General features: G+C 52.1%; 1 protein-coding gene across 1 annotated transcript in view; it reads left to right on the plus strand.

The window, feature by feature from the left end:
* LOC105189000 (uncharacterized) overlaps nt 1-14,380 on the plus strand; it is a 338,666-nt gene that overhangs the window by 236,698 nt on the left and 87,588 nt on the right. Inside the window, 5 exon segments of the mRNA XM_019844040.2 lie at nt 5,847-5,940; nt 6,551-6,640; nt 7,101-7,190; nt 9,134-9,351; nt 9,929-10,067. Coding sequence (XP_019699599.2) covers nt 5,847-5,940; nt 6,551-6,640; nt 7,101-7,190; nt 9,134-9,351; nt 9,929-10,067 — 631 coding nt within the window.

Here is a 14,380-nt window from a genome sequence, read left to right on the forward strand (position 1 = left end):
TTGCAAGGAGGCCTCGCTGGCTTTTCCTTTAGACTATTAAATATGCAAATATATATCCTGACGCGCGTATCCCATCGGTTTTCATGCGTCGGTCGCTTCTTATCGCGATTAGCGTGTCGCTCAGAGTCAAAGCCATGAGAGAGATGCCTCTCTCTCGATGGTCGGCGGCGCGGAGAGACGCAGGAGCGACGCGAAGAAAGGTGGTACTCGCATCTGTCGCGGCGACAAGATGTATTTCGGATGGCTTACCAAGACGCAATTCTAAGGCACAATTTCCATGCTTGTCGCAAACAACACGTCTCGTGTTTTAACGTCGCACAGTAGGCTTATCGCGTAGAGCTTGCGTAATGGAGTGATGCAACAAATTGCTCGGGGATGGGGATTGAATTAACACGAACGGAACCTCTCGAGATCCGATCCTGATAAGCACAGAGAGACACCGCCAGGCGGTTTTCTTCATTTATCTTTCCCCACGGGCCGCGTAAAGACACGATGAGCATCTCGAACACTCGTCCGAGTGTTCGAGTACCCGGCCAGAAACACGGCGCATTCTCGAGTTTACGTCTCCGGTCTACCAATAGCTCTCTCTCTCTCTCTCTCTCTCTCTCTCTCTCTCTCTCTCTCTCTCTCTCTGTCCCTCCCTCCCACCCGTCGCATCGTCGTGATCGTCGTTACCGAAGGTGTCACGCTCGACGACGTACACAAACGCTATCTCCCATATTCATCTAAACTTTATGACTCGTGACTAAGCATCGGGACGGGACTTCGGCATCCTGTAGGTTCGATCGAATCCGCCGCGCTGGAAAAAGGCGGACTCTCCGAGCCGACACAGAGAGGGACCGCAATATAACTCACCTTCATTCGCCTGGAGATATTTCCGGGTGTGACCGCGGCTACGCCGCTCGCAGGCATCCTTCTCTCAGCGATTCGTCAGCAGAAAGAAACTCACGTCGCGTGATCGCGCGGCGGGAATGAGCGGCGGCGGCGGCGACGACCATCGGGAGGATCGACGTCGCGACGTGCACATCGGTAGAAATGTCATTCACGCGAGTGCCGGACGCGCCAAATGATCGCCGCTGCGCCGTCGGAGCGGTGCAACGGGGTTCCCCTCGGCGTCAATTGTCCGAGTCGAGGAGCCGGCAGTCGGGGTCGTGACGCGGTCTCCGTTCGACAAGCTTCGCCCACCCAAGACGCGGTCGTGCCTTTTTGACGTCGCGCCGCAGACGGCTTGCCGCGATACCACCGAATGCTAGATGCCGGTTCTACCTGGCCCCCGGGTACCCGGGTACCCGACGACGGTGCCAATGCTCCACTCTCCCTCTCCCGAGGGAGTGGACAGTAATTGGTAGCTGTGTTACGCCGCTCGGCTCTCGCTTATTGCAAATTCGTGTGTTTGTTCGCATGACGCTCGTGTGTTTGAAGGTAGCGCGCGTCGATTAACGTTCTAGTGCGAGAATATAATATCTTCCGTGTCTCGTGAAATTCTCTCGCTCTCCCTCTCTTCATTCGTACACGCTGCGAGACGCTTACTCCGGAGGCATTTGAATTTCAAACGACGCGGCGGGACGAGAAGCTACAAACTCGTTCACCGGAGTGCCGCAGGAGCGAAGGAATTAGAGGCCACTTGGCGTCATCAAATTATCAAGCGACGCGCGGTAATTAGTCCCTAGGAGCTACCGTCAAATATCACCCCGAGCTAACCTTTCTTGTGACCTTTGTAGCAAAGTACATGCGAGAATTCGCGATCTGCTTTGTCCGTAACGTTATCACTGTCGATAGTGTGTGTGTGTGTGTGTGTGAATAAATACCTATAAAATTAATATTGTCAGTGTGATTACGTTTTTTAAGAAGATCAAAAATTTGCATGGGGTGAAATTTCAGCCATGGTAGCCTTCAAGGGGACCGGAGGGTCAGATTGCTGAAAAATCGTGCTTGTTTTTTGACAATATTTTGCGATGAACTGAATAAATGTGCAAGAATGAAGATTTTAGGTATATTTATATAACATGTGAAGAGTAGAAAAATTTTGTTTATTAACAAGTACTCATATACGATATACGATATATATATAGCTGAAATATACTCTCCTTTTTTTTTTTTTTTCAAGTTTTTACAGTCGTTTTTATACAGTAATATCTCGGCTCTCGGTGATCCGACGAGAGCGAACTTTAGCTAAAAATCTTAAGGAGGCTTATCATTATCCGGTGAAGCACTATAAAAAAAAATCGAACAAAATTAACAAAATGGCAGCTATTATTAGGAAAAAATTCAAATTTTTCAGTTCTTTTATAAAAAATAAAAAAATTAATATCTCGAAATGAAATATTTTGACGGAGTTGTCCATGGTTCACCTGAGAGCCAGATGAACAAATTTTATCGCTTTAAAATTTCAAATCGACACGAAGCTCAGTCTCGGAGAAATCACTGCAGAAAGTTGAACAACCTAACGATAAAATTTCGAGAGAAACGCGCTTGAAATTTAAAGCAGACGTATATTTATATGAATATCTGTTAATAAACAAAATTTTTCTACTCTTCATACGTTATATAAATATATCAAAAATTTTCATTCTTGCACAAATTTTTCAGTTCGTCGCGAAATCATTATCAAAAAACCAGCACGATTTTTCAGTAATCTGACCCTCCAGTCCCCTTAATGGGTCAAAATCGCCGTGACCATCGGGTCCCTTTCTGTGCGATGTCACAGGCGGAAACATAGCCATCCGTGGCAACAGAATCTCGGGAACGCGGAGCGCGACAAAATCTATCGCTCTGTCATTAGCTATCTCGACGCGTGGGATGTGCAATTTAGGCGACGCGCTAACGGCGATCGTCGCCGACACGGTCACCTCGCGGCCGTCCTCGTCGGTCTCGTTTCTGCCGTTACCGCGAGTCGCGTCGTAAAGGGACGCTCATGGAGAAGAGAGAGGAATAGAGAGGGAGAGAGAGGGAGAGAGAGAGGCGAGTGAGCAGCACGTACACCTATATTTATCATACGTCAACGGCCGCGCGCGCTTACATCGCGCGCTGATGAGCCCGACGACGAGGCGAGGCGAGGCGAGCGTGGGCGTCGCGCGGCGTTAACTCGGCGAAATCGAAGTGATTCACTTATCAGCGACGATCGTCGCTTCCGGGCCACGACCGCTGCCGCCGACGCGACTGTTGCGCGCCGCTGCACCTCGGGGACGTGTCATTATGGCTATGACCCGGATGGATTCGACGGATTGCCCGGTGGACGCGTCTTCTTATCCGTTATCGCGCGTTTTAAATGAGAGATTCGCCGAGCTGCGGCCGAGAGACAGAGAGAGAGAGAGAGAGAGAGAGAGAGAGAGAGAGAGAGAGAGAGAGAGTACGCGGGTGAAAATAATGTGCTTTGCTTGCATTGGAAGGAGGGCAGAGAGCGGATAAAAGAGAATCGAACGGACAGAGGTCGGATATTAATTTTCAGCTGTGCGATAACAAAGTGCAGCCGAGAACACCGGCGAAGATCGCCACTGCGAGCGTTCCACGGCGGTGAAGTCCGGGAACACGATCTTCCCCCGGGTTCGAAGGTTACCTTCACCGTGACTCCGTAATGGACGCGCTACGACAAGAAGTCGGGACGGCGATTTGATTTTATCTCGTTCGCTATCGCCCGAACAAGTTACTCCAACGCGGCCAACATCGACTCGGTGCCGTACGATTTGCGCCGCGCGTTGAGTTTGACGGGGAACGGCGGGACGCGACGTGCGCCGCCGCTCCAAGTTCTCGCAGTCGCGCAGTTGCACGTGCAATTTGAGAAGGTTGTCACGAAGCATTCGCGCATTGGCGTCCCCGTGCCGGCGCTCTCTCTCTCTCTCTCTCTCTCTCTCTCTCTCTCTCTCTCTCTCTCTCTCTCTCTCTCTCTCTCTCTCTCGTCTCCCACGAACGGACGGGAACGTACGGATCTCGGCGAGTTCCGCCTGTCGATTGCGCGCCGCGATGGCGAGATCGAGAGAACGACGACGACGGTCGCAGAGCCGCGGAAGTAGGTAGAACGGCGCGGAGGTAGAAATTTACGCGCCCGCTTCGACCGTAGCCTGTCGCGCTGATGACAATTTAGAATAGATCGGAACGCGACCGTGTGCGCGCGCGCGCGCGCGCACACACACACACATACACGCGCACACGAGCTCGGCATTGTGCGGCCGCTTGCACACCGCGACGAGAGAGTGCCATGGGAGCCGCGTGAGAAACGCCGTCTACTTGACGCGAGCCACCCACGTGTCATAAGTGAGCGTCGTTCGCGATACGCCGGTACAACCGGGTTATGTTTAGTCGGCCGAGAGATCGCACTTACGCTTATCTCTTTGGCTACCGCTTCATTGATGCTGTACTGTAAATCGCGCTCCGGTGTGCGACCGCACCTTGGCGAGATTATTTTCGGGTCGCGTGGTAACTTGATTAATTCGAGCGGGGGGGGGGGGTTAATTCGTTTGTTTCGTCGATCACGCGCGATGGAGAGAAAGGTAAATAATCGCGCGGCGAGATCATTGTAGTCGGGAGAATTGGTTTTTTCAATGAGCGCTCTTATGGCGACGGTATAGTGATAATTTTACACACAAAAGGGACGAGGTTGATCCTGAATAAATTCCAAAGAGATCTGTTTAGCCGAGATTTTGAAAACATTATCGGTTCAGGGTTCATGGGTTTACGGGTTTGTCTTAAAAGTTTATCGTTTAAGGTACAGTGTCTTGGGTTCGAGTCTATGGATACTAAATGCGAGACCCCAGAACTTATAATCACCTGTTAGAAAACTCAGAATTTCAAAGCTCATCATTTCAGTCCACATTGAGAAAGAATTAAGGATTAAGATCCCTCGGTTTTACGCTTAACGCTTAATCTACATTTGATGTTTTTGTATTTTTGGCATATGAGTTTTGGGTTAATGGGTTTCTAGTTCAAGATCGATAAATCTCGAGGTGTCTGTTGATTGGTTTCATAGTTTCAATCCGCTGAATACGCTATTAGATAGAAATAAGTGTCGAATAATGAGTGTTTCATAAGTTTCTCGCGCTTATCGATAATTTCTCCTCCTTTGGAGCTAGTAATTCGAGAGAAAAATTTTTTTTTTTTTTTTTTTTTAATTTTGGCGAGACAGATCTCTTCGGAATTTATTCAGGATCCACCTCTCGTCCATCGGTGTCGATGATCGGTTGGAAATTCAGGTCTCTAGAGCATTTTCAACCAAAGAATGTCATCTGGCCCCCCCACTGGGGTGCGGTGGTCAGCGCGATTTAAGCACTTCGCCGTAACCTTAACCCGCCGGCCGAATGGCAAACATGTCGCGGGGAGCGACGCGACGATTTAAGCAGCCCGTTTCTCGCCCGACCGCGTCGGCCCCGCACACGTGTGTGTCGATTCGCAAAAGTATATTGCTGCACAATGGAGCGACACGTTTCACTTTCCACGTGCGCGCGACACGTGGGAGATCCTGCTAGTCGCGCGTGCGACTAGCATCTGCGACCCACGTATGCGCGCTCGGAGTTCCTCGCGCGGGAACGATAATATTTGTTTAGGAAATTTCACGTCCGTAAATACGCCGGATAAGCACTCGAGGAGCCGGCGCTGAGCGGACTATTCGGCGGGCGACGCTTAATTCCGACGCAGTCGCGCTTCGGCTGTCTCCTCCGAAACGGAAACCGAACATTCTCTCTCGGATATTGATTTCACACGCCGGCTCGTCAGCGCGAAGACGCGACCGCGCGCGCACTTGAGATGCAAGTCGAGTCCAACCATCTCGACGACGATTAAGGTCGCTCCGTCGATCGAAGGAAAATAATACTTTGCTGCGATTTAACGTCCGACCTGTGTGTTTCGTTTTTCAGCTCCGATCACACGAAGAACGGCTTCACGCTCTTCGTGCGCGCCGACTCCAAGGAGACTCTGGACTTCGTGGACAACGTGCTGCTGCTGCTGCAGGTAAGAGAGTCGTCGGTAGGGATCGGCTTCGTCGAAGGAAAGCATCGTCTTCGATTCAATCGATCGATCAAAAAGATCGGTCTTGCGTAATCGATATTTTCTTAAAAATATCGACAATAATCGATGTTTCCCTAGTTTATCTTAAATTAATGTGAAGAGTCGGATGTTGCAACAATAAATTAATATATTGTTAAAACCTTAAAGACCCTTTTACAATGGCAGCCTTATACAATAAGCCTTATATAAGAATAAGACTGTAAGTGTAAGCTACGAGAAATAAACCAATTAAAGTCGGTTGTTCTTACAACAGTCGACTGTTGTTGATTTATTTTCTACTGTTTACTGTTACTGCTTTATTTTCGCAGCTGTTGCAAACGGGTCTTGATAGTAGTAAACAAATTCCCTAGTGATGAAAATTTAGTGACAAATCTAGTAATATAATCGACGGAAAAAAAATAATAATCGATCTAGGGAATAATCGGCCCCAAACATATCGGGGTCTGATTTTTCAAGAGAATCAGAATCGATGCTTTGCCCATCGCTAGAGTCGTCGGCCTCTCGCCGGCTGAACCTTGTCCCACGATGACGCGCGGTATTGTCGCTTTTGCAGGGCAGGATCAATGTCGCTCTAGTGCTCCGCGCCGTCGCCGCGCCGGTGGACGGCCCCGCCGAGTCGATCTTACCTCTCAGCAGCGTCCAGGTGAGTCCTCTTCGTTCATGCCGACGAGCGATTCAATCCGCGAGCGGCGCGCGCGCGCGTCTTCCCACGGGCAAGAAAGTAGCCGCGCTCGAAAGATCGTTGCCCGTTTTTGTCTCCCCCTTCCTTCCTCCCTCTCTCCCTCCGTCGTTTCTCGACGATCATTGTACGCGCGCGCGAGGCCGATCCAGATTCCACGCTGCATTATATTCGGCTGCTTAAGCACGCGCGCACGTGCGGCGGTAATTGCGCGCACTGGACGCGCGTTATTGTCATTATGCCCGGTGGGAGGGGGGGAGGCACTTTTGTGTGTGTGTCGTCCGCGGCGACAAGAGTGTCGCGCGAAAGTGCCGGGCCCTCCTTGCGCTTGCCGGCAACGAGCGTAATTTACGATCGCGCTCGCGCGATCGTTTTCAGCGACTTGGCGACGATATATAATTAGCCGTGAACGCTTCCCTTTCAGGCCGTCGTCGTGAATGACGCCACTCTCGCCAAGTATATTCCCAGGCGAGAAGAGAATCACGAGCAGATGCTATGGATCGCTTTTTATAAGGTAATTATGCCCTCGCTCGCCGTGGCGAATAGCTGTGCTTGTCGGTCGCGCGCGAGTACTCTCGCTCGCTCGCTCGCTCGCTCGCGAGGCTCGGCCGACTGAAGTGAACGCGTGAGCGACGTGCGTAAGCGACGCGCGAGTCAGCGGGGTACTCGAGAGACCACGGCGGTCGGGAAAGCAAGCGCGATAATTGCGTCAATGAACGGCCGAGCGATAATCGTCAATTAGACGAGTGAGCCTGTGGTGAATCCGCAGACTCACATTAACCTTTCCCCGCGCGGGGTTCCTTTAATAAGCTGTAATTAATTTCACGACTCGCGAGTCACGCGAGTCTCGCGGATGTCTCATGATGAAGTACTCGCCGATTTTTGCCGTCTTCCGTGACTGACATAATTCGCGGTGAGAACGAGAAAGGATTCAATCACTGTTGCGTCGCGCGTCGTATTGCGCAACGAAGGCTCGTTCGTGATCGCTCAATCGCGAGTATCGCGATGCGGATCGCGGAGCGGAGGAGCGAGCTCGGCGACAAATTGTTGTTATCGCGGCTTGTCGTTCCACGTCACAAGCGATGATCGGCGCTACTTGACGAGATGCGAAGCTTGGATGCGATCGCTCGCGCGAAATCATTCCGCCGGCGTTTCGGCGACGTTCTCGCCGGCCTCTCGCGGCCAGATCGCGACCGAAGAATCGATGGACGCCAGAAATATGTAGATATTTCACGATCGTGTCTGTGCGCGCCAAGGAACGGATTCGTGTATCGAATTCTTTTACAAAATTCCGCGGATACTTTGATCTCACTCGAGCACACGAGAGGGGGAATGGTCGGTGTGTCAAGCATTCATCGGGCGATTTCCATCGGATCTTTCGCATCGATCGTATCTCTCGTGTCTCAACTGCACTGATAGAAAAATATAGTTGAATTAACTATAATCTCACTGTATTCTGTATATTTTGTTCATTTTGGCGTCAAGCATATTTTTATAGTTCGTGGAACCTACATGATATAGTAGAATAAACACAAATATATAGTCAATGATTGTCTCAAATAATTTAGTTTATTTACTTTTACCACATATATATGGTAATTTCTCAATTCACAGATATAGTGAGATTTAATATTCACACAGTTACATCTGTCATCATCCAGCAAATATTCTGGTAATATTGACTTGATATAAAAGAGTTACTTTTACCTACCATTTTATATTTGTATCCGTATAATAATTTTAGCTTTTAACTCACTATAATTCTTAGTAAAAATATTATATGGTTGGTTACTACTACGCCTATATCGTAATTATTATACCGATATTACGGTAACACTTACTGTAAATATGACATTTCGGACTATAATTTAGTTACTATATCATTATAATTCCAAATATCACATACTTTTCTCTCAGTGTGAGAAAGGAACGACCGGCTGCTGAATCGGCTGCAACCGATTTCTGCTTCTCCGCTTCGTCGCGGAGGCATGTGCGTTATCGTATGAATGGAAAGTGAAATGAACCGCACGGCGAGTACATGAGACACCTCGGCGAGCCGAGCCGATATCAGTCGAATCGCTGCCGAGCGCGCGACATTGGGCGAGCGCGAGTTGACCTAACGCGATCGGTATTTGCGGCGCTGCGAGCGCCGCAATTGCAGCCGAGAAATCGGCGAGATAATAGTTCGGCTTCGTATCTGTCGCCGCGTGTAATGGATATGCGTCAGCCGTTACGTACCGCTCGGAGCAATGTGCTCTCCGTCCGTGTCGTGCCGATCGCGCGATCGATGGCGGTTCGTCGAGTCGCGCGCGCGCGCGCGTGTCTACTTTCGCGGCTGACCGCCGCGCCGTCGGCATTCCGCCCGGGCCGCGTCCATGCTCCAAGGACATTTGTTCTCGCGGGGGTCAGAAGCAGCAGGGCAGATTGACGAGCGATCGGTATTTTGATTCCCCGCAGGAGTACGACGGCCTCATGACGGAGTGGCAATCAGCCGGTCGCAGATTGGCCCTCGAAATGTCGGAGCTGAAGGAATGCACGAGCCTGTCCGGCACTTTGACGCCTCTCGGTCGGCTCCTCACGGACCCCACATTGAGAAGAACGTCTAGAGATGCCGAGGAGGCCATCGCCGCGCTGGAGGAACGCGCGGCCCCGCTCCTGCACGTCGAGCACGTTAGGTAGGATCGGAATTTTATGTCTGTAATGAGCGAGCGGGAATCGCCGTAGGACGACGACGTCGTCGCTCGTCGCTCGTCGCGAGAGATGCCTCCGCCCGGACAAAAGAGCACGCGGACAGGCTCCGAGTTATTCCGATTAATTCCTCCGCATCCTTCCCCGGTGTGTGATATACCTTTGAAATATTCATAGGCGTATCGTTTCGTATCGCACTCTCTCGCCGCGGCGCTACGATCCAATCACAGTTACATTCTACATCTATTCATCCGCGAAGTAACTTCTGCCGCGGCCGGCCAGACGGCAGTCGATCGCGATCGCGCATTAATTCACGAAATTGACGGTTGTCGGTGGCTTGATATACCGCCGAACTAGCGTCGGCCTGCGCGCATACTTATGAGCCGTATCGGCCAAGGACACTCGGACTCGCAGAGATAAGGAGCAAACCTCGCCGCGCGCGCGCGCTCCTCAGTTTCGACTCGCTGCGTGAGTCAGAGTTCGATCTCTCGCATGCGAGGGGAAGGAGACGCGAATTCCTAACGGTACAGCCACCACGATCGCGGTTCCTTTTTATCTTTCCAGATTGTCGGTGAAACGAGCCCGGAGACTGGTGGAGGAGGTGGGTAAGGCCGCCACCAGGCTGGAGTCGTCGTTCGAGTCGCGACGCGCGACTATCCGCAATCTCGCGGTTCTGCGGAGCATCGAGGATCAGGCGCACGAGGTAAGTCCTGCGCAAATTAAACTGCCTGCCAGCCTGCCACGCGACCGTTCGCGACCGTGCTGGCGCACGTGCGGGGCCACGATCGGTCTGGTCAATTCACGCCGAAAGCACGTCGTCTTGCGTAATGATGACTCAACGCGCGCTACAGACTTCTTTCTCCAGTCGAGAAAAGAGCAAGATACGTAGCGCGATATTCAAATAGCGTACCTGGCGTTGCCGATGATGGCGAGTCAGAGAGAGAGAGAGAGAGAGACATCGCGCGTCAGCCGTTCGAATTCTGATCTTCGCGCAAAGTCGGAGCATCCTCGGCGCTCCGGACGGAGATTCGGGCCAGGCGAAGGCTACAATGTTATTTCGAGAGCACAAACATGCATCGGCCGGCGTTAGAATCGCGTCGGAGAGCACGCGTCGCCGCGTGTGGACGTCGCTTAAGGGTTGACGACGGCCACCGTGGCCTTGAACCAGAAGAAGAAGACGAAGAAGAAGAAGAAGAAGAAGAAGAAGAAGAAGAAGAAGAAGAAGAAGAAGATGGTCGGTCGGTGTACCGCGCGACGTGGCTTGTTATTCCGCGCGTGCATGAAAGTCCGCGCCGTACACGGCGACTCGCTCGCCCGTTCGTTCTCCTCGACGATTACGCTCGAGTTATTGCGCGCGCGGTGCTTACGCAGCCGCGGTGTCTCGCGCATTCGCGGGCGGTTTTTCCTCCCTTCCGAGCCGCGTGTGGCGGCTTTGGACTCGAGCTCGAGGTCGGCCGGCCTTGATCGACAAAGGGCGAGCGCACGCTCGGACTGTCTCTCCCGAGTGAACGTTCGATCTCGTATCGATCCTCCGCCTGCGACGTCGGTTTGTTGTTTCTCGGTCCTCCGTAAATACGACGAGGCTTTTGTCAGGAAGAACTCTCGTCGTAGAGGACTCGCGCGCGCTCCTCTTCGGGAGAGGCTCTCGTCGCATTCCCGTGCCGTATATTTATTTACTATTCACCCCGCACCCTGTGGGTAAATATATTTGTCTTCACGCTTGAACGTTTCCGTGGGAAAACGCGTTACTCGATGATTTTATACGGCGGATTCATCCTCTCTTCGTCGATATCCATCTCGAGTTTTACTTCCGAGACGCGAAATTCGGTTGATCTGTTTCTTCGAGCGGACACCTCGGGACGGGCGTATTTGCGAGAGTGTTTAACGCTCGCTGGTGAATTAGGTCCCCACACGGTGCTTTCTCCGGCAATCTCGGCAGGTCTCGAGCGATTGTTCGGCCGCCGATTCCGAGAGGTGCCTAAAGCAAACACGTGTTAACGCGTGTTTTCCCTGTATTAGAGATGCCACACGGCGAGCCCGCGCGCAATCATCCGCCGTGTGCCTCCCCGACGTATTACACTCGCTATTTCCATAATGACGACGCGGTGGACGCGGCTGGCTGGCTGGCTGGCTGGCTGGCTGGCTTGCGTTAGCAACGCAAGTCCGAGTATAATCGATAATACGACGGCGGAATCGCGCGCGCGAGCCGATAAACGGACTCCGGCAAGCGAGACGGTATCGCGCCGATGGTCCGCGCGATCTCGGCGTTGTCAGAATCCTCCGACACGCGTCCGACATCTCTAGCCGCCGACTTTCGAATTCTCTACTTTTCCCCACGAAATCCACCGCTCGCCGGAAGGAGGACATTCCACGTTTGCTTTTTTCTCTCTCTCTCTCTCTCTCTCTGTCTCTCTCTCTCTTTTTTTTCTATTAATGCGCGTGTTATCAAAGCGCAATGGATTTGTTGTGTGTTGTATATTATACAACTTTATTTTATATATGTGATATTGGTTACTTTATATATATATATATATATATGTATAACATAAATTTAGCGATATTGTTATGAATTTACATTTTACCGCGAAACGTCCCGCGGTAATTTCCGTGTCTTCTTTGGCGCGATAACGCAGACGGAGTTCCCGCGGCCGAGAACGCGTGATTTTCTGCGGCGTTTTCGCGCCGCGCCAAACGAGCCGCCATTTAAACGCGATTTTACGCGCGTGCGAGCGAGCGCCTTTCGCGAACGAGTCCTCCGGGGCGAAGACGAAAGTGAGCCCGATGCGAATCCTCGTGTTTCGCGCACACAAGCGAATCGGAAATTACCGCGGCGCATAGCGCGCAATTGCCGCCCCTTCTTCCGCTGATCGCTTTATAATTATTAATTATCCGTCACGTCGCGCGTAAAGAATAGCGATGGCCCGCCCTTTGGGAATCCGAGTGTGAATGAATGGGCTGGGCGGTCCGCGCGTTGCCCACCAGTGTATAATTTTCGCCGTTTCGTCGCAACCCCCTGCTCTCCCCTCTCGCCCCACGGTCATCAGGAGGGTCGAAAATGATGAAAGTGGAGAATAGCACTCGTCGAAATTATAAGATCGGCCTCGGCGCTCGGGCGAGAGGAGATTTAGCCCGGTCGATTCATTGGATCGAGAGCACCAGGGTGGTGTTTCTCTCAACGCGACGCGATCAGTCGCGCGTTAAAAACCAAGTCGCGGCGAATGATGAAGCGACTCCCAGAGATAGTCTCAGCAATGGCGAACTTTCGATCAACTCACGATCGACAAGTGAGTCATACAGATTAGCGAACGCTCAGAATGCAAGATGCAAAGGCGCGAACGAAAGTTCGCTGGCAGCCCGGAGAAGGGGAGGGGGGGTGGGCGCAAATTACGTTTCACGCGACTCCTCTTTCTGGGTTAATGCCGGAGACGCCTACCCGCGAGCCGACGATAATGCACCGACACGTGTTGCGAAAGCCGCGCTAAAAGCCGCGGCAAAAAGGGGCGCGGGGCGCGAAATCGGCCGAAAAATCGCGCGTAAGTGCGCGCGCTCACGCCTTCCCGACCGCCTTGCCTCTCTCTCTCTTGCGCGCGCGCTCTCTCTCTCTCTCTCTCTCTCTCTCTCTCTCTCTCTCTCTCTCTCTCTCTCTCTCTCTCTCTCTCTCTCTCTCTCTCTCTCTCTCGTTACCTCTCAATCTCACTCGTGCGCGCTCGATTCTTTTTCTTGCGCCGAGTCGTTAAGGCCCGAACGGCCCCGGCGCGCGGCTTCCTACACGCACAAAGCATTCCTCGATAATTAGATACGAGATGCGTGCTTGCCGCGTGCTGCCGCGCGCGCACGCGAAAGAGAGAGAGAGAGAGAGAGAGAGCTCAAAGACGCGGACGTACATAGACGGGCGCGCAAAGTCGTATAAGACGGGATGGGCGACGACGCCCCGTGTTGGACTTTCACTCGGACGCGAAGCCGCCACTTAATGCCGCGATTATAATTTCGATCGGCCGATAACGAGCCTCGCGCGAGATTTTCGTGCTAAAGCGTAGCCCGCGTGCGTACGCTCGCGTTTACCTCCTTAGGCCCGGTCTGCCTTAGTAGTAGGAGGCTTTAGTCCTACGCGGAGAAAAATGTCTGGTCGAGAATGAAAGAATTTTCTGGTGAGATCGAGTTAGCAGAATTCTAAATGAGAGGCCTGAATTATTATCGAGATTCCTCGTTGAGTCGCCGCAGAATTCGGCCGCTTTCAATCGGAACTCCTCAGGAAATCGTCAGGGAATTGGTCGATTCGACCATGTTCCCGAGAACGAAGCCGATTAGGATATTTCTGGTTGCGCCGCCGCCTGTTCTCCCCAGAGAGCCCCCGTCGATCGATGTTGGAGGACTCGGCAGCCGTTCATGCGATCGTTCAGAGTTCATTATATTGAACAACGATCCGTCCCGAGTGCGTTCTTTCGTCGGCGCGTCGAAAAGCACACGAGGGAGCCCCGCGGCAATTAATCCGCGTGTGACGTAGACACTTTCTTATTGCCACAGTTAATCGCAGCGCGCGCGGGGACCGGCGGCCGAATCGCGCGATTATTCATCCCGCGTGTACTTATTACCTTATTAACCGCGCGATGATGTGATCGGCGAGGCGCGCTGGTAATGGGTAGTTTTAGCGCATCGCCCGTGTCGATCCTATCATCTATCATCGGCAAGTGGCGATAAAGAAAAGCAGGTAGCAATCCGGGCGATATAGCGCGAGACAACATTATTGGGCTGACTAATTGTTAATCGCGGGAGGATCTTCCCGCGAACGCGTCGCAGCTTGGCGAGGAATATCCGAGGGATCATCGCTTCGCAAATGAAAGTCACCCATGAATGCCGACTTCGAAATGAATCCCGATCTTCATCCCTCGTTTCAAGCGGGACGTCTCTCTTGTCGTTTTTTTTTTTTTCAGAACAAGCCGGGAAATCTTTCCAGTCTCCCTCCGAGATCCTTCGCTTCTAATTCACGCCGGCATCCTGTCCGCGCGCGTTCGGGAC

The sequence above is a fragment of the Harpegnathos saltator genome, unplaced genomic scaffold (assembly GCF_003227715.2).
Source record: "Harpegnathos saltator strain DR-91 unplaced genomic scaffold, Hsal_v8.6 scaffold785, whole genome shotgun sequence".
Taxonomy (NCBI): domain Eukaryota; kingdom Metazoa; phylum Arthropoda; class Insecta; order Hymenoptera; family Formicidae; genus Harpegnathos; species Harpegnathos saltator.